This window comes from Pelophylax lessonae (genome assembly GCF_965119305.1).
Source record: "Pelophylax lessonae genome assembly, chromosome: 3".
In the NCBI taxonomy this organism is placed as follows: Eukaryota; Metazoa; Chordata; class Amphibia; order Anura; family Ranidae; genus Pelophylax; species Pelophylax lessonae.
The window spans coordinates 602,824,029-602,838,200 of record NC_138770.1 but is presented as its reverse complement, the minus strand read 5'-3'; the positions used below and the strand labels follow the sequence as shown (position 1 = coordinate 602,838,200).

Here is a 14,172-nt window from a genome sequence, read left to right as displayed (position 1 = left end):
TCCACCTTACTTGGTAATTCACAGAGATGAGGTGGTTATACGCCCCTGTCTGTCTTTTCTCCCAAAGGTTGTCTCCGATTTCTATTTGAATAAATACATTCTGTTGCCTTTCCAGGGTTCCAGGCCAAAACATCCTAAGGAAATTGCTTTGCATGCCTTGGATGTGGTTCGGACAATTAGGGTGTACCTGGCAGCTACGGAGTCTTTTAGGAAGTCAGACTCGCTATTTGTGCTTACGGATTGGCCTCGGAAAGGGTTGCCTGCTTCCTCTGCGACCATTTTCAGATGGATCAGACAGATGGTGATTCAGGAATATTCCATCAGGGGTCAGGTTCCTTTCCCTGTCTCAAAGCTTACTCTACTCAGGCACTCAATGTTTCCTGGGATTTCCATCATCAGGCGTTGGTGATGCAGGTTTGCAAGGCGGCCAACTGGTCGTCTGTGCACACAAAGTTCTATAAAGTTGGCATCTGCGGGTGCTTCTTTTGGTCAAAAAGGTTTGCAGGCTGCTGTTTAGAGGACCTGTTCCTCTTTGAGGGTGTATGGTTTCTTTTTCAGGTGGGCTCCTGTTGCCTGGTTGGCTACTGTTTTAGCCTTGGGAATTTTTTGCTGTTCCCACCCCTCATGTTTAACACTGTTTTGGGACATCCCAATGGTTAAGAAGAATCAGGAGCTGTGTCCTTCAGTGAACCACTGCACAGTGCAGGTAAGTATAATGGGATTTTTGACTTATCGTAAAATTCATTTCTCTGATGTTTGACAGACATGGCACCCACCCCTCTGTGTAGTTGTAATTCTTCTGACACTGCTTGTAAATAAAACGGAGTACCTATAGCAGAGGGGGAGTATACCCCCTGAGACTGCCCATAGGCATAGCCAGACTTTTTTTCTGCCTAGTGTTTTCCTGTAGGGGGCAGTATAACCCAATGGTTATGAAGATCAGAAGCTATGTTAGTCATTGAACATCAGAAAATGGATTTTACGGTAAGTCAAAAATCCCATTATACTTCAACAGCGCAGTGGTTTTGCACAGAGCACACTCTATCTGGTTCCCTGCACTCCTGACTCCTCCCACCGAGTGCAATCTGTAGGCATCCACTTCCTATGGTGGTCACTCGTGCAGCTGAGCTGTTTGCATCTGTTTAGGCACACAGCTCGGCTTGGCCCCATCTCTGCTCTCTGCATACTGGTTTTGACTAACAGGGGCAAGAGCCAATGTCTCCCACTGCTCTCAGCCAAGCCTGTGGGAGCTGGGGGGAAAAGCTTCTGCAGACGTGCACAGCGCTGGACCAAAATTGGGCTCAGGTGAGTATTTAGGGGGGATGCTGGGGAGCTGCTCTTAAAAGATTTTTTACCTTAATGCTGAGAATGCATTAGAGCAAAAACATTTTCAGCCTCTAAATATACAACAACTGACTCATTTGTCTACTTTAAATTTTTATATTTTTAGGACATATAAGATTTTATATTGTACACTGTTTTTCTAATTAAAAAAAAACCCTGCACTAAACATTTTCCAATTGTATCCAATTACAGTTTTAATGCTGTAATTGTATCTTACAATTACAGTATTCAACAAATAAAACGCCGCCCTGTTTAGGCTGCGGTGCCATCTGCAAGCCGAAGGCTTCCTTTTGTCAGTGTAATCACTGTGTCATGGCTGACGTGATCACATGATTGAGAAGTATACATGTATAGAGTGTAGTTGTGATGTATCCAGCTTCTACTACATGACAAGTGTGCCCGTTCAGTCATTGGGATATGCCAGTGACTTAGCAGCCTGTGGATAGAACCGTAGTGCACAGCCGAAGCTGTAGGCACCTGCCACACCTTGACTTGTTGGATGCTAAAGTTTCAGAACGCTGGGGGTAAAAAGACACATTTCAGTGAGCCACCACTGATGAAGCTGAGAGCTCTGAGACATGATTCATAAGTCTATTGGTCATTCCAAGGATCACATTACATAAATGTATTGGGTCATAGTTTTTCATTTTTTTTTTTTTTTTTTTTTTTAATATAGTTAATCATTTGGGAATCTTGCCACACTGTTTATATATTTTGTGTAGCAACTGTTTGCCTGGAAAGTAGACATGGCCTTCTGGAAAGGTCTGTTTACTCCTTCCTATGAAGGTAATAATTGAGCTCTCATGCAATGAACTGACCGTCTCTCCTCCCTCTGTCTGCTCACAGATCTGTGAAAACATCCTGCATTTATGTCTACGAGAGTTGTTCGAATTCCGCTTCATGCAGACAGATCCCAACTGGTCCAATTTCTTCTATGACCCACAGCTTAAGAAGGTAAAACATCGCATGTTCAGCCTATGCAGATAATGCTGGCATTTGTAGTCCCTTCAAGTATAATTTAGTTCAAAAGTTAGGGAGATTTCCTGTCCTTGTGAAACTGTTACCTTGAGAGAAAATTTCTAGTTGGGACACAGGAATCGATGAAAAGCTGATGGGTATTCTACCCTTTCACACGCTGCTAAAAATGGCTGTTTGGTTTTTTTATTGCCGACTACTTCGATTTTTCTCACTAGGGCTGGAAGTAAAGTTAAATAGCCCCAGTGAGGCTACAGAGAGCAGTAAAAATGAACCCTTCCACAATTTATCCAAAAGAAGTAGTTTGGGCTGGAGAAATACAGAAGTACAATTTGCCAAATTAGAATTAAAAATTGTGTATGTAAAGCCCACTCTAAATTGGTGCCCCCCTTCGCAAATCATCATGGGGCCTCTTTGTCGAGCAGTGGGAGGGCCCTAAATAGACCCTGTAACTTTCACACTGTCAAAGGGTCTTCGCAAAGTGCATTCCCTGACCCCCTTTATACTCTTTTTGCCTGCACTCCCTCCAAGCTCCTCTGCAGTCGATGCTGAAATTGGCTGGCTCAGGGAAGCAATATGCACCTCCTCCCATTAGTCATGTGACAATGCTTGGGCCTAACAATTGGCTTCTAGGCCCACGAACATTTGCAAGGGAGCAAGGCACATGTTCTTCCATAACCAGATGTGCTGTGTTTTTTATTGCTGGAGAGCTATGGGGAAACACCGGTATGGTTAGCAAATTGGGAAAGGTTTGGGACTGGCTCTGGGGCAAACTTTTGTAGGGATATTGTCACTTTGCCCTTCATGGGGCAAGGATCTTTTTGATGGTGTAGAGAATGGTGCTTGCAGCATTTTCCTGTGAGCCCTGGGTTGTTTGATGACTTATCCCATGTCCATGGTGCCCTAAGCCAGCAGGAAGTGAGCTGAATGACACTGGACCTCCTTCAACACAGAATTAGGCCAGCACTGGATCAGAAAGGGTTGAGTCAGCAGGGGACCATGCTGGAGATAAGATGAAATATTTATTTTATTTGTAATTTTTTTTCTTTTTTTTTTTTTTTCTGCTTGCATGAGATTTTTTTTTTTTTTTGAGAAGCTGGAGGTGGGCTCCTCAACATAAATGACTGGGCTAAAGGGTATTTTACACTAATAAAATAACACCTGTGCAATATTTACTTAAGAAGCTCAATGCAGATGCATTGATTTGTAAGAGACAAATTGTATATAGTGCACTTTATACCATTTGTCTCTTAACTGCTTGCCGACCGCCGCAAGTAGATTTACTGCGGCGGTCAGCCCCTGCCAGGCAGAGTGACGTTAATTAACGTCACTAGCCTGGGAGGGTCTGGGAGCGAGCGCGGTCACGCAACCCTTCACTGCCAGTGTATTTTTACAGTAACAGCATATGTATAGCACTGATTACTGTAGAAATGTCACTGGTAACCCCAAAAGTGTCAAAAATGTCAGTCAAGGGTCCGATCTGTCCGCCGCAATGTCGCAGTACCGCCAAAAAAATCGCAGATCGCCGCCATTACGCGTTAAAAAAAAAAACAACAAAAATGACAAAAATCTTTCCCTTTGTTAGTAAACGCGATAACTTTTGCGCAAACCAATCAAAATACGCCTTTTGCGATTTTTTTTTTTTTTTTTTTTTTTTTTTTTTTTTTTTTTTTTTTTTTACCAAACATAGGTAGGATAAAACAAATTGGCCAAAAATGTTAAAAAATTTTGATTTTTACATTTTTTTGGGGGGGAATTTCATATAAAAAAATTTGAAAAATATTGCTATTTTTGCAAAATTGTTGCTCTTTTTTTGTTTATAGCGCGTGATCAAAAAATCGCACAGGTGATCAAATACCACCAAAAGAAAGCTCTGTTTGTGAGAAAAAAAGGACGTCAAATTCGTTTAGGTACAGCGTCGCACGACCGCGCAATTGTCCGTTAAAGTCACGGAGTGCCGAATCGCAAAATACCCCCTGGTCTTTTAGCAGGAAAATCCTCCGGGGCTTAAGTGGTTAAAGGGTATTTTACATTTTTTGTTTTGAATTTCCATTTTAGTGATTCCTGCACACAGATATTGGAAGTGGTGGTGCTGTAGATGGTGGTTTCTGGGTTTAAAACATTCTTTTAATAAAAGTTAGGAATCTGCAGTGTCTGATGTGGTCTAAGCAGTGCAAACATTCTTTTCAGAGGCTTCACCTACAAAGAGAAGCAATCCCTGTACCTAGTGCTGATTTATCTTGAGCCACTGGCCTTAGTACATTTTATACATGGTTTGTGGCCCAGCTCCAGGGGCAATCTGCAGTCCTCAGGATTGCACAAACCCCATTGTCTTCTGTGTGCATGAGGCCTCAGAGTGATATCTGGACATATGAATTAATGCTATTAGCAATTCTGCAACTGAATTACAGGTTTTGCAGTTTCTCACCTGCTTGATTATATTTATATCCTGTAGGTGGCCCTGCTGGACTTTGGGGCGACACGAGGCTTTGATGAAGAATTCACGGATCTTTATATTGAGGTGAGACAGGCCAGGAGTGCCCGATGAGTGCATTTCTTGTCTAGCCCTTATCTTTTTCTCCTCGCATGACACTTCATATCTTGACTTTTCACTCTCCAGGTAATCCGGGCAGCTGCGGACAAAGACCGAGAAAGATTATTGAAGAAGTCTGTTGAGATGAAATTTCTTTCAGGTTATGAATCAAAGGTAGGGATGGGATTCTGGGAAAGATGTTTTTGAGTAAAAGTTTTGCAGCCTTATTGGGAAAAAAAGGTTGCAAAGTGATGAAGTTGTTTCAACAATTAAACTGTATGCCGGCTCCAGAGCAGTATTGGTCAACTTATTAGATGTATAGGACCTAAAGTGCAGTCCCTGACATCGCCAAAGGGCAGTACATTCTATAGTGTATGCAGAAAACTGGCTGTGCTCATGCTATAGGACAGGCATCTCTAAATGGCAGAAAAGACAAAAAAGAAAAAAGAAAAAGAGGGGCGCACCGACCTAGTGCATTACCATAAAAACATTTATTAAAATATTAAAAAGTGTACAAAGTACTCACAAGACTGGTGTGGTACAACACACATCAAGAATAGCATATACAGTCTCCAAGGTAGCCAGGTCCCAATTGTGACGAATGAGCATGCAGATAGTCGCATGGGGCTGCTGTGGCTAGGCTGATGCGTTTCAGGGGCGAGCCCCCTTCCTCAGAGCCAGAAAAATGCTCACCCCTGAAACGCGTCAGCCTAGCCACAGCAGCCCCATGCGACTATCTGCATGCTCATTCATCACAATTGGGACCTGGCTACCTTGGAGACTGTATATGCTATTCTTGATGTGTGGGGCTGCTGTGGCTAGGCTGACGCGTTTCAGGGGCGAGCATTTTTCTGGCTCTGAGGAAGGGGGCTCGCCCCTGAAACGCGTCAGCCTAGCCACAGCAGCCCCATGCGACTATCTGCATGCTCATTCGTCACAATTGGGACCTGGCTACCTTGGAGACTGTATATGCTATTCTTGATGTGTGTTGTACCACACCAGTCTTGTGAGTACTTTGTACACTTTTTAATATTTTAATAAATGTTTTTATGGTAATGCACTAGGTCTGTGCGCCCCTCTTTTTCTTTTTTGTCTTTTCTACCAGTGGTTCTGGATACCCTTGATCCTGAAGGGGGCAGCAAGACCAAACAGCTCCCTTTACATCTGAGTTTGTAGTGCACCTCTTTCTACTCCATCAGACAGCACTTGAGCGCAGGAGGTTTTGTTTTTACTTGAATATCTCTAAATGGCAGACTGCGGTCCGCATACGGACCACAGCCTTCCTAGATAGATGCCTGAGTGTCCTCTTCTCCTGCTTTTATTCGCAATAGCACAAGATGGGAAGCGTGGCAGGACTTTTCAAATTAGGAAGCAGGGGATTGGTTTAAACATGAAAAGTCCTGCCCTCTATCCAGACCTGCTGCACTTTAAGATGAAGGGAGTTGGGGGGGGGGGGGGGGGGGTTGAGTGTTGCGATGTGAAGGGGGCTTGGATATGAAAGAAGGACTGTTATGAAAAAAGGTACGGAGGTCTGTAATATAAAGGAAGGACTGTGATGTAAAGGGGGGACTGAGGGCATTGGTGTAAAGGGAGGGACTGTGGACACACGGATGTAAGGGTTTGTTCACACTTGTGCAGAGATCTGTTTTCCTGCAGTAGAAAAAAAACAGGTGTGTGCAAGGGCACACGAAAACAAGTTTTCTATGTGTCCTGTGCACTCTGTAACAGTGCCTCTGGGTGCTAGGCAGTGCGAGAAAATGCTGTGTGCATTCTTCTGCAACTGACTGGAGCTCACCTGAATGCTCCATGTACAGTCTGCTTCTGTGTGCTGCATCTGAGCTGCCGTGCATAATGAGTGAAATATAATTTTGACATTGCAATAAAGTTGAAAGAGACGAAAAAAAAAAAGGGGGGGGGGGGACGCACTTAAAATAAGCATTGCACCGCCACTTCCTGGACCCTCACACCTATAGGTGCCCAAACAAAAGAACCCTCCATTTTACCATAAGGGACAGGGTGATTTGGGTCATCGCACGCGCATGAGATTAGGACCACCTTTGGAGGAAACCACTATGGGAGACCTCCATTCTATAGTGCTGGCTCCGCTTTCTTGGAATCCTAAATGTTACTTCTATTACGATTTCCTAAAACTGTGATCTTCGCCTATTGACCTAAATCAGCATAGCTTCTTCCTACTAGTAGTGACACACAGCTCAGTTTCTGTTGCTCCCTCTCCCAGGCAGTGACATGACAACCCTGCTCTCCCTCCCAGATGAGCTGCTGGGACAGGGTGCAGTGGGAGCTGAGCATCTGAGTCACTGTTGGAAGAGGGCAGCTGAACTACTGAGTTACTGTTGGGAGTGAAAGCAGGGCAATTTAAGCTGCCAGGTCACAGCTAGAAGGGGGGAAACAGCTGAGCTCCTGAGTCACGACTGGTAGGAGGGGTTGAGATGCGGAGTCACTACTGGTTGGGCGGTTTTGAGTCACTGCAGGAAGAGCCAAGCTTCTGAGCCACAGTGAATGACTTCTTTGCTTCTGTGTGTAAATGTTGAGGATCTGTTGCTCCACAGTGCTTGCTGATACAGACTGTAGTGAGGACTTATTTTAAAGCTTAATTTCTGCTAGTTTATAATACGTATCTACCTGAATGTAGCCTGGCCACAGGTTCACTTTTGGGTTCTGCTTCATGGTAGGTATAAAGCACTGAATTGGCCTTGTCAATTCTGATTTGCACTGGGGTAGGAATCTGAGAAATGTAGGCAGATTTTGTAGCGTAGACACTAGATACTACTTCCCAAGACCCCTTGAGCCTGTTCAGTGAAACATTGCAAAACCCAGTCTGGCTTTTGGATTGTAATAAACACAGCATTAATAACTGCAAATTTTATTGATCACTGTATGTTTAGGAGGGTAACATAAACTCCCTTTCCATTCCTGTGTTCCAGGCTATGGAGACTGCCCACCTGGAAGCCGTCCTGATCCTAGGAGAAGCCTTTGCCTCTGATGTCCCCTTCAACTTTGGCTGTCAGAGCACCACAGAACGAATCCATCGCCTCATCCCCGTCATGTTAAAGCACCGTCTCATCCCCCCTCCAGAAGAGACCTATTCCCTCCACAGAAAGATGGGTGGCTCATTCCTTATCTGCTCCAAGCTGCAAGCCCAAATCCCTTGCAAGAAGATGTTTGAGGATATCTACAGCAATTACTGGAAGGGCAAGGAGCACAAGAGATGCTAGAGACTTATGGCCACCGCTTGTCCCCTTTGTAACAAATTCAGTACTCTCTCTCTCTCTCACTGACTACATTGGAAACCCAAGCTGGAAGTTCTCTGCTGATTTTGTGCAGACCTCCTCGTATACCACCAGCTCCTCCTGGGCCCCAAATTATTGACTATTGAGGTTAAGGAGCCTATGCCAGCTTTTGTGTTTTTAGGGATTTTTTTTTTGCAATTCTTTTTCTTTTTGGTTTCTTTTTTAAGGACATTTGGAAAGTTTGGGGATGGTAATGAGGACTAGTTAATCTGCTGTACAAAAGGAGGTGTGGAATCTTGGGACAAAGGGTTCCCTGCGTGGGATTATGAAACATAATTGAGTGCATGTGGAAGAGCAGAGGGTACAATAGGGAATTATGGACTATTTTTTTGCCTTGAAGTTCAATGTAATCTTGCTTTATTTCTTTTTTTTTTGTTCTTGCTATTAATAAGTGGAATTGCTTTTTGTACTGTGGAAATTGATTTGTCATGAATGGTCGGCCTAATCGCAGTGCATACTGCCTTTAGCCCTCTGTTGCAGAGGTTTAATTTTTTTGGCTTGGAAAAACTGTGAATCGTGTAATTTCTATTTCATATCATGATTGTATGCACAAGTCACCTTATGGATGACACCCTGGTCCTGTGATGGAGTAAATAGATAAAGGGCTTCATACATTAAATGCTTTTTCTCTATCTGATGCTTCTGAATTTTTCTGTTAATGCTCTGAGGCCCCCATGTGAATTTGGTGTAGCTGATATCATACGGAGGTTCAAATGATGCTGGGCACTTAAATAAATATCAGCATGTGCCTATTTTAGCAGTAGTATTTTAAAGAATTTAACACCAACATGTTTGGATAATGTAGGGAAGGGTTGGAGACCCCATTTTTCTCTATTTCGTTCATTGAAGGATACAGCTCCCGATCTTTTTTTTTTTTTTTTTTTTTTTTTTTTTTTTTTATAAATCTTTTTATTCAATTTTGCAAACCAACAAATCATACAGAAAAAGGAGAAAAAAATAGATAATCACAATATTAAAGTCTATTATTCTATAATAGAAGAAAAAGAAAGAAAAAAGAAATATAAAGTATAATTTCTCAACATCCTAGCATAGGCTGGTCCATTTAAGTGATAGTGTTAGCGCATCACCCTTATATATGTGAATATAGAACTTAGATATGTAAAAAAATATAGATTAATTTGAGGGAAAAAGTGATAATAGTAACAGTAATCAGACCTACAAGACATCTGTTTTTAATCTACCCAAAGTTTGTGCTACTTCCGCCTTTAAATACCAATCTGTATATCTGAAGGGGTTCATAAAATGTTGAATGTCCTCATCCGTAAGTTCCTGTTCTATAAAGAGTTTCCATTTGTCAAAGAACTTTTTGGTGAGGTTATGGTGTTGTAGGACTGTGTCCATGCGTTCTTTGTACATTAACAACCTAAGCGCCGTCTTGAGGGCAGATAAGGTAGGAGGGTTAGGTTGGATCCATGATTTTAAAATAGTTCTTTTGGCCGCCAAGAAGCATAAATGTGACCACAGAGGGACAGTTGCCAATGGGCTCGAATGATAGATAGTGTTCGAGTGGTTAATTCCGAATAGCATAAGTTGCGGAGACTTCCGTAAACGGGTATTCATTACTGTATTGGCATAATGGACCACCTTGTCCCAGAATGGAGTCACTCTGGGACAGGACCAAAATCTATGGGCCACTGTAGGCCTTATTGACATACATAGGAGGCATGTTGCTCTGGCTCCCGATCTTAACAATTGGGTTATACAACCCCCTATAGGAGTAGGACACTAGGCTGAAAAAAGTCTGGCTACGCCTGTGGGCAGTCCTGGGGGGGGGGGGGGGGTATACTCCCTCTCTCTGCTATAGGTACTCAGTTTTTTTTTTTTCCTGCCTAATCAGGAGTAAGGACCTAGTTCCTCACTGGGATCTCCTATTTGTTTTTTTTGTTTTTTTTATCTCCTGTTTTTTTTCCTCTGAGATCTGCAATCGACTACCGGACTGGGCAACGGGCTGGATGATCTAGTTCCAGTGGTCACCTGAGTCTGGCCAGTGAGCACGCGCAAACCTCAGCTCTGCGCTAGGTCAGCTGCAACATAGCCCCACTGGACGGGGGCTGACCTGCGAGTTAAACGCCTCACGAGGTGGCATACGTCCGGGTCAGCGTTCCTCCTGGCCGATAGACCCCCCCCCCCCATTTCGATGGAGAGGAGTTTGTCTGGAGCAGTGCCCGTCTGGGTCCAGTTATGGTGAGTAGCTGTCCCCCCCGGCAGGGTTTTGGGGTGGACGTGGGCTCCTCCATGGGACAGTCGGACCCCCAGGTTCCCCTCCTTCCCGTCAGGCACCCCCCTCATCTTACCCCCCCCCCTTATGCTGGGGCTGTGTAGGTGGTCTGGTCCACCTCCAGGGGTGGGGGCAGGGCGCTGTTGGGGAGGGGGGGGGGGTACGCCGCCTGCAACCAGATGATGGGCTGTGCGGGGGAGGCTGTACCCGGTGGGGGGCTCCTGCCAGTGCCCCCGTCCTGCCTGTCCTTGAGGCCTAGGCATGCCTCCTGGGAGCCTTGTGGTGCAATGCATTGCAGCCATGTTTATGTAGTCTGGTGGCCATTTTGCAGTGGTTTGTCATAGAAAACAGCAGTGGCCATGTCTGTGGAGCCTTCTGGTGCTTTCAGCGGTAGGAGCCCCTCCTCATCCCCTGGTGCTGACTCCTGGATCCTTTCATTTCCTGATTGCTGCACGTGCATTCTCCTGGTGGCTGCGGTGCCTGGTTTCTGCTGGGTGGTGAGTCTGGTTGGGTCCTCTCCCTCTCTGCTTAGGATCGATTGGTGCTTGGGGTCCCTAAGTGATTTGCTAAACGATACCCCTATGAGGAGTCCATTCTTAAAAGAAGTGGACTGTTCCAGCCGTGGTGGACCCTCTGGTTTCAAGATTAAACAAGGCGACCATGATTCCAGTTGGAGTCCCTGGACTTTAAGGACCTGGCTGGCAGGAAGGCGGAAGCTGTGGCCCGCCATATGTACACCTTGGCTGGTTCAGCACTGAGGCAGATATTCACCATTGCCCTGGTGTCCCAGACTCTGAATGTGATGAGCTTTGACCTGGAGGGGGAGCAGCTCCCCCCTGCCTATGCTGAGCTGGTGGACCAGGGGCTGCGGTTTATCTGTGATGCCTCTTTTCATGCGGCTCCCTTAGTAGCTCGGCTCTCTGTTTTGGCAGTGGTCCTTCGGCGTGTCTTTTGGCTCAAATACTTCAGGGTCTACTGACAAGGGATCGAAGCCCTTCGGGGGGCCTCCTGGAGGATATAAGCAAACTTGGTCTGGCAAGTCAAAAGCGGGCTTCTCCAGACCCTCAGACAAGACCCCTTCAGTATGAAGGTGTGCCCTCACCCGTATCTAGGGTGGGGGGGACGTCTTCGCCGGTTCCCAGACCTGTGGACTTCCGTGATATAAGACAAGTGGATCCACAGGGTCATACGGTCCGGCTACAAGACTGAGTTTCATTCTTGCCCTCCAGAAAGGTTCTTCCTTCCAACGTGTGACTGTCCCTGGTCCGCTTACAGGCTTTTTGGGGGCGGTGCAAGACCCTTTACTTCAAAGGGTGATTGTCCCGGTTCAGGCTTCGCAATGTTTTCAGGGGTTTTACTCAAACCTGTTTATAGTCCAAAGGAAGGACGGCAAGGTGTGTCCAATTCTGGACCTCAAGATGGTGAACTGCTTTGTGCTGGTGCAGAAGTTCATTAATGGAGTCCATTCGCACGGTGGTGGCTTTCCTGCATCAGGGATTTTCTTGCCTCCATCAACCTCAAGGACGCTTACCTTCACATTCCAATATATGTCGGTCATCCGCATTTCCTCTGCTTTTGCCGTGGGAGAGAGGAGGAGGGAAGAGCGCCACTTGAGTGCAAGATTATGATTTATTATGACATAAATACGTAGTAACTTACATTGAAGTAGGGATAAAAGCGTCTGTCAGGTCCAAAACGGTTCCACGATGGTGAGGGGGGTCCACACAATCCAGGGTGCCTCAGGTACAGAGCGCCAGACCAGCTGGCTGTGTGCGTCCGGGCAATCAGAAAAATGCGGCCGTGGAAGGAATCGGAAGGCGTCTGACGTCAGCAGAAGGAGTCTGAGCGAGAGCCCGGACAGGGCATGCGCACTCCTTCAGTTGAAGTGAATAACTTAGGGAGAGAGAGTGTCTTTTATATGCAAATGCTGGGGGCGTGTCCCGGACAATTAAACAGGGCAACAAGTACTTAAAAGGGCAACACTGTGGGCTGATTAATACAGACACTGGGAATGTTGTGAGGTAATAGAAGTAATGGGTCACTTAGAAAAGGTCAATAGGCAGATATGGCAACAATGCATGGAAATATGTGACTAGACACACCATGGTAAATATATGAATTAAGCTAGTGCGACCCTATACAAAATAAATGTATAGTGCTGTACAACATGTTCAAGGGTATACAGTACTGGTCATGGTGGATATAAACCGATCCTAACCATACCAAAAAGAACAAAAAAATGAATGAATAAATAATAAAAAAAAGAACATCATGGATAATGAGGATGCGATACATGGCTGCTGGGCATATATAAAAAAAAAGAAGAAAAATTAAAGTTAATTATTAAATGATTATTAAATAAATTGGATATATATTGTATTAGATATATGAAGGGGGGGGGGGTTGTATAAAGTAGGGTCGGTGGGGGATGGGGCAAAGGGAAGAGAGGGAGGGGGAGAAAGAGATTGGGGGGGGGGGTTGGGGTGTGGAAGGAGGAGGGGGGGCAAAATACTTACTGGGAGAAATTTGAATGACGAACAATGAAAGAGAGGGGAAGCCTGAAACGATAAATGGTAACATTAGAGGAGAAGTATACAAGGGATAAATAAGGCTGTTATATAATGGAATTGACGTCTAATTCTTCATTCAACCCATTAGGGCTAAGGAAATCTAAGGTGTAAATCCAAAATGTTTCCCGTTCACAAAGCAATGTGAAACGTTCAGCTGCAGGTAGTTTATTGGGTATAGATTCTAACACCCAGACCCGTAGGCCGAGGTGGAACGTTGATGAAATTCTAAAAAATGGCGGGGCACACTATGCTTATCGCTGCCTGTCTCTATAAAACGTCTGTCGACAGAAGCGTTGTCTCAAGGGGCAAATGGTCGCCCTACATACAAAAGATGGCAGGGGCAGGTGAGACAGTAAATGACGTGGTCGGTGGAGCAGTTGTGGAAATTGTCGAACTGGTAAGTTTTCCCTTTATGTGTAAAGGACTTTTGTCCATGCTGGACAAATTTGCACGTCTTACAGCAAGGTTTTTTACACTAAAACATGCCTATGAGGGGTATGGGGCAGAGAGGGTTGGACTTGGGGGGCTTGAGTTGACTAGGAGCGATTTTTGTTTTTTAGGGACAGAGCTCGGCGGTATGTGATGCAAGGGTTTTCGCAGATACTAGAGAGGAGGGGGGTCTTGTTTCAAAATATTCCAATGTCTGGAAAAAATCTTTTCCATGTTTTTGTATTGGCCATGGAACCGGGTAATGAAGCGGATGGTGGTGTTAGTGGGATCCTGTTCCTTATTGGGGGGTTTACCAGGTAGGTAGGTGTTATATGCCTGTTCAATAAGTGATTTGGGATAGCCTTTTTCTATGAATTTGGTTGTGAGGTGGTTACTTTGGGAGATGTAGTCTGAGTCTCTCGTGCAAGTTTGTCTGAGGCGACAGAACTGGCCTTTGGGTATGTTGTTAACCCATCGGGGATGATGACAGCTTTTAAAGTGTAAATATGAGTTCCCTGCTGTGGGTTTACTGTAGTTCCGGGAAAAGATGGTGGGACCGTCATAGCCTAGTTCAAGGTCTAGGAAGGCCAGATGTTAGTGGTGCCAGACATGAGTGAAAGATAGGCCAAGAGAGTTGTTGTTACAGTGTGAAACAAAATAGTTAATGGTGGGGGATGGGCCATCCCAAATGATGATTATGTCGTCTATGTAGCGACCATAAAAGATGAGATGTTGTGTGTAGGGGTTGTTATGCCAGATATGTAAGGTTTC

At 45.0% G+C, this 14,172-nt stretch overlaps 1 protein-coding gene across 3 annotated transcripts in view; it reads left to right on the top strand.

The window, feature by feature from the left end:
- Nucleotides 1–8,110, top strand: part of COQ8A (coenzyme Q8A) — a 118,694-nt gene extending 110,584 nt beyond the window's left edge. For all 3 annotated transcript variants that reach the window (XM_082248858.1, XM_082248859.1, XM_082248860.1), the window contains exons 12-15: nt 2,191–2,298; nt 4,775–4,840; nt 4,940–5,026; nt 7,798–8,110. In XM_082248858.1, coding sequence (XP_082104984.1) covers nt 2,191–2,298; nt 4,775–4,840; nt 4,940–5,026; nt 7,798–8,088 — 552 coding nt within the window. In that variant the 3' untranslated portion in view covers nt 8,089–8,110. The remainder of the gene's footprint in view (nt 1–2,190; nt 2,299–4,774; nt 4,841–4,939; nt 5,027–7,797) is intronic.
- The last annotated feature ends 6,062 nt before the right edge of the window (nt 8,111–14,172 follow it).